This window comes from Pan troglodytes, chromosome X (genome assembly GCF_028858775.2).
Source record: "Pan troglodytes isolate AG18354 chromosome X, NHGRI_mPanTro3-v2.0_pri, whole genome shotgun sequence".
NCBI lineage: Eukaryota > Metazoa > Chordata > Mammalia > Primates > Hominidae > Pan > Pan troglodytes.
The window spans coordinates 130,087,271-130,103,081 of NC_072421.2; the positions used below are offsets into that span (position 1 = coordinate 130,087,271).

Below are 15,811 nucleotides of genomic sequence, written 5' to 3' on the forward strand. Positions count from 1 at the left end.
TTGGAAAAGCGCAAGGACAAATCATACCCCACTCCCCCATAGTGCTAACTATGAGAGTTTGTTTGAAAAAATGTGCACATTTTGTGTTTGGGACTTTAAAAACCAATACATTAATGCTTGCATTTAAACTCTACCCTGTGGATAGAAGGGAGAATGAAGAGCACCATTGTGGGTTGGACACGCTTGTACAAAAAACATGGACTCCCAGAAGGAATCACCCCAAATTAAGGCCATTTTAGTGTGAGGGATTAGAATGGGCCATCTAATTTTCATACCTGGCTGCCAAGAGGATAAAAGGAAATGTCTTGTTGAAAAAAATTCTGTTCTGGTTTGTGAGATCACAATGTCTAGCGGCTGCAAATCTTGAAATTATGAGATTACTCAGAGCCTGTAATTTAAACTTTATTTCATATCTATTGTTAAATTACACAAAATCAGTGAATGGTTTGTAAAGCTACACCAATGGACAGATGTTTACAGTTGAAATCATGGGATTTACATAATGGCAAAAATGTATATTTATAACATCCTCTATATACAATAATCAGTATAGATGGAGAAAATGCACTTAATCTTTGCAAATCATGCACACCACAGCAATAACACAAAATGTTTTTTCTGTAACAAGCTTTTCCACTGGCTCAGGCTTCATCCTGCTTTCCAACAATACCTATCAGTTTTAAAAGCAAACATTTTCAATTAAAACTAAAGAAAATTGAAATACCATAGTGATCTACTAACTATTTTAAAAACACAATTGTACACAAAATAGTTTTACTCTAAAACACTGTGACTTCAAGGTGTGGAAAAATTCCTTTCAGTTTTTTAGCTCTCAGGATTTTCAGGACTGCAATACTGTCAGACAAAACAAAAGCTAGAAATACTGATACAAGCTCAGAGTCAAGAAAATCTATTTTAAACCCAAATACCCAGCTTCTTGTCCAGTTTGTGGCTATATTACTACAGATGAAACACAAGAGCAGATTGTACAAGATGTGACTTTATGGTCACACTTCTAAGCATGTCCCTTGTGAAAACATAAATGCCACTTTCAGTCACCTTGTTTGATTTACAGCCAGGAGGTTAGTGTAAGTCCTTGCATAAGTATAGCAAAATCCATAGTAAAATGAAAACTGCCCAGAATCATGATGCTTGACAGCACAGTGGGTTACATACTTCTTTTTATCTTGGTCAGCTTGTAATAGATACCATAGAAGTATTTTTGCATTGACTTACACTACCAAATTACTCTGCTCAACTCATATGTTCCTGATATGTAACCTCACTACAGAACACTTTTTACTTTTGCTCTTTTCAAAACAAAAACTTTGTAGAAGGGTTTGCCCACATTATCAAGGTGCTATTGAATAACTGGCTAGCCTTCCTAATACTTATTTTATCCTTTTTTGGCTTTTGTAATTGTCTACAAATCTGTCAACACGAAAAAGAACTAAAGGGCTAGAAATAGTTGGCCCAACTGGAAACATTACAATAGAGATGTACAAAAAGTAAGTAAGAGTTCACATTTTAGGTTAAATTCTATCTGATCAAGAATAACTTCAGCAATATTTTTAGACACATTATCCTGTTCAAGTTTCTTGATTAGGACCTCACTACACAAATATTGATAAAATAATTCTATAGAAAGAAAGTCCTGACTTTAATCCAGGATTATATACCACAATAACTTCAGCAACACACCATTTAGATGATGAAGAAAGATTCTATACATGGGTTAATTTGGAATGAGCACAATTCAGAGAAGGCTTAAAATGAATGAGAAGCAGCGCCAAAATGATTCCAGTATTGTTGAAATTACAGTGCCCTGAAAGCGCCTGGAAATTAGATCTTTACATTGGTATTTCATTTTGAAAAAAAGGTGTTTTGTTTAATGTGAGATACACCCTGTGTAAAACCTTTGAACAGTAGAAGGTAGAAAAAGTTTAAAATTTTAAACATCTCTTAAATATCAAGATATGAGTCCTGTTCTTGAAAAGCCAATATTTTGACATAAAACTACCCATGTTTGGAGAGGAATTTTTTATTTTCTACAGCTCGGTAAGATTCACCATCAGTTGTTATTCTATTTAAATAGATTCCTTGTTAAAATCAGAAGAAAATAAAAGGTTTTATGTTTCATTTTAGTTGCTTTATGTTTATACTTATTCTCACCCCTGGAAAAAATGTTTGATTCCAAGATTGGGTTTTAACAGTGTATCATGAATAATTTAAAGTCCATTTCTTAGCCATAAGTTAAATGGTCACATTTTATGTTTTCACTTTGTCTCCATAACTAATTTAAGAACTTCTTAAAATATCTAAACAGCAATTTCTGGTGAGTCTGGTTTGGCTTTCGGATTTCATATTTAGTCCAACCCCAAAAAGACCATTTAATTCCATATTGAGATTTGTTTTACCTACACACAGTATAACACTGAATTGAAAGGCAACTGTAAAGGCAACATCTAAACTTTTTTTTAAAACTTCCCCAGTGAAGGAAGCAGGATGTGTTTGGACACTTTCATCTTTTAAGCTATGCCATCTTTTCAGTGGCGCTTTGGGAGAAGTATGTACAGGCCTTTTTGAGCCATTTAACGCCATTTCTCTACACTGCCTATGTAGTCGTTGGTGCCATTGCTGGTGTTATCATTCTGCTCCTTGCCTGAGTTCTGCTTCGGGCTTTCCAGGTTCTCCTTCTGGCTCAAACTCTGAGTCAGATTCTGCATCAGATTCTGAGTCAGGTTCTGATTGGCATTCGGATTTGGGTTCTGACTCTGATTCTGATTCGGATTCTGGCTCTGGCCCTGACCCTGGCTCTGGAAATGGGTCTGAAGGAGCCTTCCCTTCAGAAATTTGCGTTGTTCCTGACGCTTTCGCCTGGCCTCCTGATGCTCTTTCTGCCTCATAAACTGATACCTCTGCAAAAAAAGGTCTTTGGCATAGCTGTACAACTCCATATCCAGAAAATTCAGTCCCTCAATACGCTTTTGAATTTCCTCATTGATCTCTACACTAGAGGCTCTAGTGGTATTATACTGGGTAAATGGCGAAATAAAGTTCATGTTGAAGGTTTTCTCAAACAGATATTGGGTCTTCCGCTGAAACTCAGTGAGGCCGAAGAACGCCATGTGCTTCAGATTTGACTTGGCACTTTCCAGAAGGACCTTGTTTCTTTGCTTTTCAGGCATGACAGAGAGGTTGTAGCAGCCTACCAGGGTCAGGTCGGAGAGCATGCGCACCTGGCGGTTGTTGGCTAGATTGTAGGGACAGTCCATAAACTCTTTGAGGGGGCAGCCAGACCAGTCATCGCCAGTGTAGCAGCTGGGCAGCTCTTCGGAGGTTGGAGGCCTTCCATCGCAGACATGCAGGGATGCTTTCCATGTTGCCCCTCTCTGGACATGCCTCCACTCACTCAAGTACCGGGACACTGGGTCTCGGAGGATGGTGATGTAGTGGAAGTTCCTATGGATGAAGCACAAAAACCAACAGTCAGAGATATGGGCGAAATAAGTGGAGTCATGGAGATACATGGCATATGTGGTGTTCACTGGCCAAAAAGGAAGGCAAAGCAAAAATGACAGGGATCTGATGGCATTTGTCCTGTAAACTGTACTGCAGTCCCCTCTCTGAGTCTCACTAGCCTAGAGATAGCTAATTTTTTCAACCAATTTGCTGATACTTCAGCTAAAACAGGTATGAAAAGGTTAGATTCCAGACATCGACCTTGTCATGCTTCACTCCCGTTCGTTCCCCCTTCCCCTCTTTTTCTCCCTCTCTAACCAAAGACAAAATCTTCCCAATGACACCATTGGCTAACTAGGCAACCACTTTATTTCATGCCCCCCACTCTAAACCATTTAGTGATCATGAAATGGAGACTCATTGGAAGCACATACTTTATTGGAGTGAAATGGAGTTCACAAGTGGGTTCAAATTCGAATCTTATTAAATATGCAATAGCATTTTTTCTAATATCCAGTCTAATCTGCATATCTTTTTGTTTTTAAAAAACTCATTAAAAGAGTGTATGATATGATACTCTTGATTCTGGCTGTTGTCATATTATGGCTCATACATTATGGAAGTGGAATGTAGAGATAGGCAGAGTAGCCCAGGGCCTCCAGCAATAAACACTGTGGTTAGTCACTGACTGAAACAGACATGGTAGCTGCCAATGGCATGTATGCAAGCTTGGTTTCTACCTTTGCTCCTATGATAATATTCCCAGGATAGGAAACTTAACTCTATCAGCAGCTTCAAAATGTCCCTTTTCCTTATCTACTAAAAGGGCACGTGGATGTCAGCAAGTGTGGAGGCTTTGCTGTATGGCTGTCTTCTCTTTAGGGCTTCAAACAAAGTTCTTTGCTCAAATAGCAGACTAGCAAACATTTAAACCACATGTTAACACACTCACACCATACATGGTAGGCACACGCCCCAGAAACATCAAGTCCATGATACAATCAGGCATACTTAAGGAGAGAACCGTGTCATTGTGCTTTTCATGAGAAATGGGTTACCACTCAGGTACAGAAGATGAAGGACGAGGCCACAGAAGGGCATATTGTGGAAAGAAAGCAACAATAAACATTGAATATTCGCATTTAGCTTCTTAAAGGAAACCCGGAGAATGGCTTGCAACTTTTCTGAAATATTCATTCCCGTCTGAGGGAGTGGTTGTTCTCTACACATGCATGAGGAGCCACAGGGAACCTGCTCAGCCACCTGCTTAACTGAATATTGGCTGATGTTCATTGAGGAAACGTTTCTCCCAACTGGGGCTTCCATCACCTCAGGCATCCTGAAATCTATCTCCTATGCCTCTATCCTGTACATGGTGCTTGCTCTGCCTGCCATGATCTTCCCTCTTTGGCTGGAAAATTCTACTCATCCTTCAATACCAGTTCAAGTACCATCTCTTTTGTGAAAAAATGTACCCCACTCTATGTTGCCAGTTATCATTTCTTCCTCTGTGTTGCCATAGCACTTCTATACTTAGCCTTTGTTAAAATATTTGTGATACTGGGGCTGGGCACGGTGGCTCATGCCTGTAATCCCAGCAGTTTGGGAGGCTGAGGTGGGTGGGTTGCTTGAGGTAAGGAGTTTGAGACCAGCCTGGACAACATGGTGAAACCCCATCTGTTAAAAATACAAAAATTAGCCAGGTGTGGTCGTGCTCTCCTGTAATCCTAGCTACTCAGGAGGCTGAGGCACGAGAATCACTTGAACCCAGGAGACGGAGTTTGCAGTGAGCTGTGGTTGTGCCACTGCATTTCAGCCTGGGCAATAGAGTGAGACCCTACCCCTCCACCCCACTGCCCCCCAAAAATTTGTGATACTGAATTACAATTAATTGTTTATATTTCCACTTAAACTATGTTTTCAAGGACAGGGGCTCTGTCCTATTCTTCTATATAGCCCTCATCCCATCCATTCCAGCTTTGTACATTGGCCTTCATCCCTGGCATAAAGCAGAATCTCAGTAACTTCTTTAACTGCTTACTTGATGAACTATCCTGGGGAAGAGGAAGGAGAGAGCTAGGGACATGCCTCATGACATAAAAACTCTGGATAATCTTCTAAGTGCCTTGCAAAAAATCACAGGAAGGTTTTTCTTAAAATAAATCACTTTATATATTTTTTCAGGAAGAAACAAGCATTGGGCACAGGAGAAGCATCTGGGAGTGAGGATGGAAAAGGGGCCAAGAGCACTTTCACTTGTCTCACTACTTTCCCTAGGACCTGATCTTGTTGGTGCCACTAAAATTCATCTCTATGAGAAGCCACTGCTAAAGAGTAGCAGCTTTTGTTCTCCAGTAGCCTTTACCAACAAAGATGACTACTAAAGCCCTGGGTTCCCTCCTTCCACTCCTAGCTTTAGTACTCATCCATTCAGTGCATACTTATTGAGCCTTTATGCTAGCCCTGAGGCAACAGTTTAGTGGCAATTAGTCTGATTATTTGGGAAAAAAAAAGAAATTTATTAAGATCTGTGACACATTTGGATTAACCTTTCAACCAGCTTTTCCAGGCATGCATTGTAATGGGGGCTGCTTGGTGTTCTAACCCCCCAAAATGGAGTCACCTTCATGCTTAGCTGGAAGTCTTCTTGCCCTAACTTCTTGTATTGGTTTAAGCCTACAGTGACATCTTCTGGTAAATATTAAGAGTGCACCACAGTGGAAGTCTGCAGCTCTCCTTCCTAAACATTGTTCCTAGCCTTTCAGAGCAAATACATCCCAACCACCAGGGTTAATGACACAATCAATGTTTCATAAGCACCACCCCTACCCCAACATGGATAGAGAGAAGGCAACACAGAGACAGACTTTCAGAGAGGGTCTCTCATGTTGTGGGTGTGTGGATCCGGTATGCATTCAACTTGAAGGTCACCTAGTGCCCTTAAGAAATACGGACAGCCCAACGTAGGCAGCCTCAGTGTCTACACTGTAGGGATTTTCACTGCAGCAGAGAAGTTAGAGGGGCACACACATACACACACTGCTGCCTTGGTGATAACAGCCACCTAGACTCAGATGACAAAACCTGCAGAGATTCAGTGAGTGTCAACAGCCCCCTTCTTCCAGGGCAAATAGCCTTGGGGACCCAGAATGCCTCAACTGAAAGCACTTGATGCTGCTTAGAAATATTCCACGTGGGCCGGGCGCGGTGGCTCACGCCTGTAATCCCAGCACTTTGGGAGGCCGAGGCGGGCGGATCACAAGGTCAGGAGATCGAGACCATCCTGGCTAACACGGTGAAACCCCGTCTCTACTAAAAATACAAAAAATTAGCCGGGCGTGGTAGCGGGCGCCTGTAGTCCCAGCTACTCGGGAGGCTGAGGCAGGAGAATGGCGTGAACCCGGGAGGCGGAGCTTGCAGTGAGCCGAGATCGCGCCACTGCACTCCAGCCTGGGCGACTGAGCGAGACTCCGTCTCAAAAAAAAAAAAAAAAAAAAAAGAAATATTCCACGTGTAGAAAGAAAGAAAGATCTGCTGAAGGGTAGGTGTCCAGTGTCCAGGGGTCTCCTGAATTGCATGGAAGTAGGAAGGCAGGTAAAGATAACACCTTGGAGGTTATGTCAGAAAAAGAATCCAGGATGCTCATTATATCCAAGGAAGAGCTTTTAGGGCAATATCAGAGAAGCACGCTGGGGAATGCAGCTGGGGTCGGGGGCAAACAGAGACATGGCCAGTTTTCCCTCAGTGGTCAGGTCAGGTCAAGACTTGCTTAGTCTTGGCACCTAATGTGTGCCTGGCACTATGGCAGGCACTGGGGATACAGACAGGGATAAGACATGGAAACCCGGGGAAAGTGTTTCAATTTTGTGTGCCATGAATGCTTGGAGCAAGTGCAGGGTATGATTAAAAAAAAAAAAACACCTCACACTGATTTCTAACCTAGCCTAAAGATAAGACAAGGGTTTCTGCAGCTTTATTTTGAAAAACAAGAATTAGATGAGGCAACTGGGCATGGTGGCTCACACCTGTAATTCCAGCACTTTGGGAGGCCAAGGTGGGCAGATCACTTGAACCCAATAGTTCAAGACCAGCCTGAACAACATGGTGAAACCCTGTCTCTGCAAAAAATAGAAAAATTAGTGGGCGTGGTGGTGCACACCTGTAGTCTCAGCTACTTGGGAGGCTGAGGCGAGAGGATCACTTGAGCCTAGGAGGTAGAAGCTGCAGTGCACCATGGTATCACCACTGCACTCCAGCCTAGGTGACAGAGTGTGAGACTCCATCTCAAAAAAAAAAAAAATGAGTCAAGGAGAGAGGAAAGGAGTATGAGACAGAAGGATCAGCATGAGCAGAGGCACAGATGCATAAACCAGCCTATTGTGCAAGAGAAATGTGCATCAAAAAACCCCCCGGGGAATGAAGGAGTAGTGGCAGGAATTGAAGATGGAGAGGGAGCCCAGGACCTGGCTGTGAAAGGCCACAGATGCCATATTAAAGCATTCAAAGTTAATTCTGCAGGCAACAGAGAGGCTTTGAAGGGCTTTAAGCAGGGGAATGACATGATGAGGTCTGTGTTTTAGAAAGATCATTATGTATATGAAGATGAAATTCGTGAAGTTAGTTAAGAGGCCACTGCAGAAGACAAGGCAAAAGAGAAGGAGGAGCAGACTAGAGAAATATTTAGCGGGTAAAAGTGACAAAAGGGATTCAGGGGAGAAAGAGGAGGAGGACTTAAGGATGCCTCCTAGAGCTCTGGAGGAAGGACTGAGGTGCCTGCGGGACATCTGAGTAGAGTTGAATGAACAGATCTGGCACTCAGAGAGCAACCTGGGCTGAAGATAAGGTACGGAGTGGTCAGCACAAAGTGGTAATTTCCAGACCATCATGGTCTATTTAGGGACCTTTTTAAAATTCCACTTGTGTGGCTTCAGATATTCGAAGACAGCATTTACCCCAAGGCTTCTCTTCTTTATGCTAAAAATGGTTTTCAACTATTCTCTATATAGCTTCAAGGCCCCGCTATCCTGTTGTCTGCCTGCAAGTGCATTCCACTTTATTGGAACATGGCCTGCTAAGCACGATCTGACAAGCAACAAGAAGGGACAGCCTATCACCTTCCTCATTCTTGACACCATTTCTCTTAATGTGGCCTCAGATCACATGGACCATTTTGGCGGCCACACCACACCACTGATACACAGTAAGCTCAATTGTTTCATACTTTCACATATATGCCACGCTGGAACTCAATCTATATTGTCAGGAACTGATGCAGTGTATTTGTGGCCCTGTTTAATCTCTTCTTGATGGAGGAAATCTAAGCCTGTCAAAAGACATCTACATTCTGATTATATCCCCCAATATCTTCACCATACTTTCCTGTTCCTGTTGGCAATGCCTGGATTCAGGCATTGATCAAAACAGAGCAAGATGCAGGTGAGAGCAAGTCTCTGATAGTTGCTGGAAATCTTTCTTCAGGTTGACATGAAACTGAAGGGTGCTGCTGAATGGACTGACTGAATTTTAACTGAATGAGGCCAGTTCAGCCCCAGGAAAATCATACGTCGCCTGTTTCACTTAGTAGTAATTGGACAGGACTTTCTTGTGACCAAATGTATCACCTAATTAAAATGACAAGGTGTCACATTTTTAAATTGGAGCCATGACTCCCCATTGGGTTACATGGGTTAATTGAATGGCTGATTGGTGCTTCTGTATGCCCATCGTGCCTTTACAGGCACTACACAGTTAAAGGTTTACCACCTTCTACTGAAGGACAGTTCTCTGGGTGGCCTTGGACCAACACAATACTCCCCTCGTTCTTGCTTGTCATTCTTAAGAATAACTGTAGAATGTGCTGGGAGTGCAGCATCCTGAGATAGGGAGGAACTGCCTGAAACAGCAAAAGCCTTGTTCCAGTCCTTCCTGGAGAATCTAACATCTTGAGATAGGGAGGAACTGCCTGGGACAGCCCAGCCTTTGTTCCTCTCTCTCGGAAGCAGGATGTCCTTCAAAGCTTTGCTAAATGAGTCACATGGCCCCTGAGGTATATAACTCAGGAAAGGCTGCCTTTTGGGGTCCCTCAGCTATGGTGCAAGTGAGGCATGCTTAATCGAGACTCATTCACCCAGGCAGCTTTCTTGAGTCTTGGGAAACCATCTCACAGTGGATCCTAGGCTTCTTTTGTCCCTTGCTGCCTATCTGTAAGTAATAAACCCACTTCATGTAACTTGTTGCTTATGAGTGTGTTCTATCTCACCAAACCCATATAAGTTTATAAACAATGCACAGTGAACCTGCTTTGTGTCTACAAGTTTAGGCCAACTTTTTCCTGTCACTGATAAGCAATTGTCGAAATAATAGCAACAAATGAAAGAGTTGTCCAAGCAAGAAACCAAAGGGCCATCCTTGACTCCTCTAATCTCCCCTCACTACTAAGAGCTAAACATTCGCTTAAGTCCTTTCCAGTTTCTAATAGCTCTGAAATCCATCCTTTGCACCACTGCCTGGGGTCAGGCCTTCATCACTTCTCTACTAAAACATTGCAGTAGCATCCTGTCCTACTCTTCAGGTCTCCAGTCCCATGCCACTTCCACACCCCCAGATGGCACATACCTGACCTGTCATTCCCTAATTAAGCCCTCCCAGTGGCTCCCTATCAACTATGACATGAAGCCAAGCTCCTCCACATGCTACAGACAGCCTTGTGGAATCCAGCAACCACCTTTCTTTCTGTCCAGCCTTCTCAAGTGAGCTCCCTCTATACAAGTCTTTCTCAATTGTGAGTGATCTTCCATCTCCACTCCCCAAACCCCCAACTCTGGGCCACTTGGCAATATCTGGGGATATTTTGGTTGTAATGACTTGGGGAGGGGGTTGGTACTGGCATCTAGTAAGTCAAGTCCAGGGATGCTGCTAAATATCCTATCATGCACAGTCCCCCTACAACAAAGAAATACCCTGCCTCAGATGCCAATAATGCCAAGGTTGAGGAACCTTGCTCTATACCCTATATGCTGAATTTTCCAAATCAAAGTCCCAGGCAGTGACTCCACAGGTGCTTTGCCTCTGTATATGGAGTGCCCACTCTTTTGAATGGCTTCTATTTATCCTTTGTAGGTTACCTGGCAAAGTCTTTCAAAACTCAACTCAAAGACTGTCTCCTCCGCGAAACCTTCCTTGACCTCCCTGGATGGAGTTAAGCACCCCCTTCTCTGCTCCAGACGCCCTGGTGTTCTCCCATTGTAACATGTATCACAATGTGCTGGGATTGTCAAGCGATTTTTCTGCCTCTTCTGCTGGACTATGAGCTCTGGGAGGGTAAGAACCATGTATCTATCCTCAGGGCCTAGCACAATGTTTGACATAAAGTAAGCAATTAATAAAAGATTGTTGAATGAATTTCTGCAGGAGAAGCAGCAGAGCTTATGATGAGCAAATAGGAAAATGCGTATCTTATTCTTTGATAAGGAAAAGCCACTAGATGTCACTATGAAATAACAGATATACCATTTTATACCTGTAATGGAGCATTTTAAGGAGATGTAGCTGTGAAGGAGATTGTTATATTTAGCTGTTGTCCCTGACTTTTTGTGCAGTATCCCAGTTTAAAAGAAGGCTGGAAAGTTTAAGGACGTTAAAAATAACTAAACGGTTAAAAACAAGAATCTTATTTTTTATTCTCCTTTTAATAGATCATTCTGAAATAAGTGCCCAAGTTCTAAGTCACAGAATCCTACACTCGTCAGAACAGGAGGAAACCTTTGAGACAGTAAATCATTTAGGTCAAACCCTTCACTTTAAAGGTGGGGATACTGAGGCCCAGAGAGAGACAGGCAAGGACTTGTCCCCAAATCACACCTTGCCAGTAGCCCTTGAGAATCGATCTACCTGAGAGAACTATTTCTGGGCCGAAGTCCTGTTATTTTAGCAGACCCTCTTTGTGTCTGCTAGTTACCTAGGATGGCACACTCAACCAGGCCTGAAAGAACTCACTAACCCCCATGAAGGGTAAACATTTGGCTGCTCAAAGAGGACACTTTCTTACACCAACTACATAGCCAGGAGCTGGGGGTGCTCTGTGCCTGACACTTATACATTAACTCCCAACAATCCTGTGAATCATATATTATTATTCCCTTTTCCAGAATGAAGAAACTGAGACTCAGAGATGATGTGACTCTGGGTCACGCCTCAAGTTAAGTAGGTGTGTTCAGGCTTCAATCCAGGTCTCTCTCACTCTAGAAATGGTATTCTTTCCATCCTGGTGCTAGGGCACAAGCCCAGGACTTCTGATTCTATGAGTTAACTAAAAAAGTGGTTCCTAAAGTGTGAGCCCAGAACCATCAGCATCAGCATCATTTAGGAACTTGTTAGAAATGCACACTCTCAGGTCCACTCACTGAATCTGAAACTCAGAGGCTGGGGCTTGCCAATCTGCATTTTGGGAAGCCCATCCAGAAATTCTCATATACACACAGTTGAGTTTGAGAATCACTGTCCTAGGCATGTGGCTTCAGAGATCAGAAGTCTCTCAGAAATCCCAGGTGGTATCTAGAGTGTAGACAAGCCAACTGTGCCCCCAAGTGCAAGCCCTATCTTCTCTCTACCCCTTGGAGAAACCCTGGCGGCACCCATTTCCATCAAGGGAAAGTCCAGGGAATGTTACTTGAGCAAAGTTCTGAGGATCATGCTGTAAACATTTACTTTCCTTTGAGGCTACTGGTTCACGAAAGGCCATGATAAGGTTTTCCCTGCACTACTCAAAGGGGAAATAAATATCAAAGACATTTTTTAATAGAAGAAGGCCAGAAAACCTGTAGCAGTTAAGGTCATAGGAGTGATCAATAAAAAGTTAATTTAAGAAAGGAAACAAATTCTTATCCCAAATCAATAGAAGTGATCATTCTATTATACCTGTAGCATATATATATGATATATATATACAAATATATATGATATTTTATATATATAAAATAATTTTTATATATGATATTTTATATATATAAAATAATTTTTATATATAATATTTTATATATATAATATTTTATATATTTTTTATTTATATATATAAAAATAAATATAATATAAATAAATATATATATTTATATATATTTATTTATATATATAAAATATATATTATATATATTTTATATATAAAATATATTTTATATATATATATATATAAAAGTTCAGCCTTTGCACATCTTGTTCTTGGAGAAACAATGAGTGGTAGAAAAAGAACTGTGGTTGGTGGTCCTAAGTAACTCTGCCAATAGTTGGGGGGGTTGTATATGACACTGAGTCATTAATGTTGAAGGTCTGGTCTCCTTCCTTGGCTAATGAAGTCTAAAGCAACCACATGGATCCTCCCATTGCATGTAAATGACTGGGTCAAAGCAAGGAGGAAGGCGTTCAAATCAAACAACATTAATATGTGAGCACAAACTAAATAAAAGTATGGTAAATTGAATCAAAGGCAAACATGCTTCTGATGGAGCTGGACCCCTTAAGCCCTGGAGGTGCTGTTTTAAGTGCTTTTCTTGTGTAGCTCATATTAGTAGTCCCCAAATAGGAGTTTAATAAATGCTGTTATCAGCAGTGGCAGCAGTCTCATAAAAGAAGTGTGGGACTTCACAAGGGGACTACTTTGAAGCAGACAGACGTGCCTGTAGATGTGTTGTTTTTGGCACATTTGTCACAAGTTTTGTGGCTTAGTAGTCATGCTTTACCTAGTGAGAAGAGTGAGCTGTTGCATTTGCAGACAGTGGGTTACATAGAGCAGTGTGACACATGACTTCATTTAATTGTCTTCACAACACTAGAAAGACCTAAATGATCTGGATGCTGAACCTCTTCCTTTCCCCTTCAAGTTCATGCTGTGGGCTGCTGACTTAGCCAGACTTTCTGGGCTACCCACAGGAGGTGGGGAGCAAGGTGAACTCTTGGGAGCACAGTGATCTATGAGACAAACAAGACTTATGAGACAAAAGATCTACCAGACACAAAACCAAATCTGAAGAGGCTGAAGGTCTTGCACCCACTAAACATGCTATCAGTTCTCCTTGCAGGAGTTTTCTGCTCTTCATACCTCACCCAAAGGAACAGTTCTGTGTATATAAAGTAACACCTTCATTCATTGATTCTTTTCCTCTGATTAACTAAAAGTAAACCCATCTGTGTGTATTGTGGGGAGTGCTCAAAGGAGCACAAATGGGCTTTCATTAAACAGAAGGATGTTTTTCTATGCGATTCTTTTTCTTTAACAAAGCAGAAATTTTTTTTCCTTTGTTGAAAATAAAGAAGATTTCTAATGCCTTTGAATTCAAACTCAAGGTGGAATTCTTCACACAATCAGTCCTGGTGATATTTACTTCTTTTTAAAAGAAATCACTCTCCTTTTTCCCAAAGCCCAGTAGGTTTCAAAGTACATAACTCTAAGGGCTTTTGCAAATAGTGAGAAAGCTGAGTTCTTTAACAAGATGTGAAATTCCAAACTTTATGACCCATAGTTGCAGGCCTTTACCCAGAATCCATCCAATTGCTTGACATCATGAAAAATTTTGTAGATTACACTGCCTTTCTCCCAATTTTTTGCATTCTAAAATTATTTTGTGAGTCTTGGTTCATTAATAGTCAGTGTATTTTTGAGGTGGAAGAAACTTTTATGAAAATACCCTACAGCATGCAGATTAGGGGACCGGAGTCCCATGAAGGGATATGATCTGCCCAAGTCACATGGAGACCAGATCTGCCACTGATTAACACACTCAAGCTTCCTGCCTGACTTTCCTTCTAGGAACTCCTCCCTCCACATATGGAACTTCTCAGCTTACTGAGTGTTTCTATGTGACATCTTCTGTCAAATTGCCATCCCTTGAGGATTGGCATCTGGAACTGCCAGAGCTAGGGGTTGGTTCTCTTCCTTCTCCCAACCCTGAAACAAGAGTGCACAGAGGGGAAGAATCATAAGCTCCACGCCACAGTGGATGGGAGGAGGTTGGGGAAATTGCTAAGTGTCCCCTCTGGGACTATCATGGTTTGCTCTTCAGATAAACATCCCTAGTGCCCCTTGTCCCAGGAATCCATTGCTTTGGTCCTGCCTTTTGATTGATTAGTACATCCACATAAAACCCTGCATGTTTCAGGTCTTAACTAAAAAGTAATAAAACTGGTACTTTCATGAAACTCAGTCCAGAAACAGGCATGTGCAAAGAGGGTACACATAGTGCCCTTTTAGCCCTGGAGGTGAGAGGCTTGGCCTTGGGTTGCAAGACAGAAGTTTAATCAATCCATGAACAACGTATCAACTCTGACCTAGAAGTTGCCATAATTAGAGCTGTAGGCATGGTGAGGAAGTTGCATGTATACGGGTGCCAGCTTTCAACGGGCTTAGAATTGGAGGGGAGGGGGCAGATAGAGGCACAGTATATTTCAGTGCTAATTGTGTCATACAGAGATTAAGTGAGAAATGAGTGGGGAGAAGAGAGTTGACTGTATTATGGTCATCAAGGAAGGCTTCATAGAAGAGGAGGAATATGATGGATTCTGAAGGACAAAAAGGATTTGACTAGGTGCGTGTATGGTAGTGGGGTGGGTGGACGGCATTCTGAAATCAGCAAAGAGCAAAACAGACAGGAAACTAATAGATGTTTTGATTTAACAGGTGCCTACAGTATGTCAGACACTAGGCTAGAAGCTTTTTCGGAAAACCTATCAAATAGGTGTTAATGCCTTCATTTTAGTCACAGTGTATATCATGAAAAGGGCTTGTTCTAGAGCTGCACTGTCCAATATGGCAGCCATCAGCAACATGTGACTACTGAGCTCTTGAAATGTGGCTAGTCTGAACTAAGAAGTGATTTAAGTTTTCAAGCATACTAAGATTTCCAAGACTGAGAGGTAGAGAAAATATCTCATGAATTAATTATTATTTATACTGATTACATGTTGAAATAATAATGTGGATATATTGGGTTAAATAAAATGTATTATTAAAATTAATTTCATCTGTATCCCCATTTTTAACGTGGATACTATAAAATTTAAAATTACATAGGTGACTTGAATCACATTTCTTTTTTTGAATTTCAACTTTTATTTCAAATACAGGGGTACATGTGCAGGCCTGTTATATGGATATATTGCACGATGCTGAGGTTTAGGGTATGGATCCCATCACTCAGGTGGTGAGCACAGTTCCCAATTGGTAGTTTTTCAACCCACAACCCCTTCCTCACCCAACCAAGTAGTCCATGGTGTCTATTGTTTCCCTGTTTGTGTTCATGTGTGCTCAATGTTTAGCTCCCACTTATAAGCGAGAACATGAAATACTTGGATTTTTGTTTTT

General features: G+C 41.7%; 1 protein-coding gene across 6 annotated transcripts in view; it reads right to left on the reverse strand.

The window, feature by feature from the left end:
- Positions 1–384: 384 nt before the first annotated feature.
- The window catches only part of HS6ST2 (heparan sulfate 6-O-sulfotransferase 2), a 333,459-nt gene continuing 318,032 nt past the window's right edge, over positions 385–15,811 (reverse strand). For all 6 annotated transcript variants that reach the window (XM_016944114.4, XM_054676902.2, XM_016944115.4 and 3 more), the window contains one exon: positions 385–3,462. In XM_016944114.4, the coding sequence (XP_016799603.1) occupies positions 2,592–3,462 (871 nt within the window). In that variant the 3' untranslated portion in view covers positions 385–2,591. The remainder of the gene's footprint in view (positions 3,463–15,811) is intronic.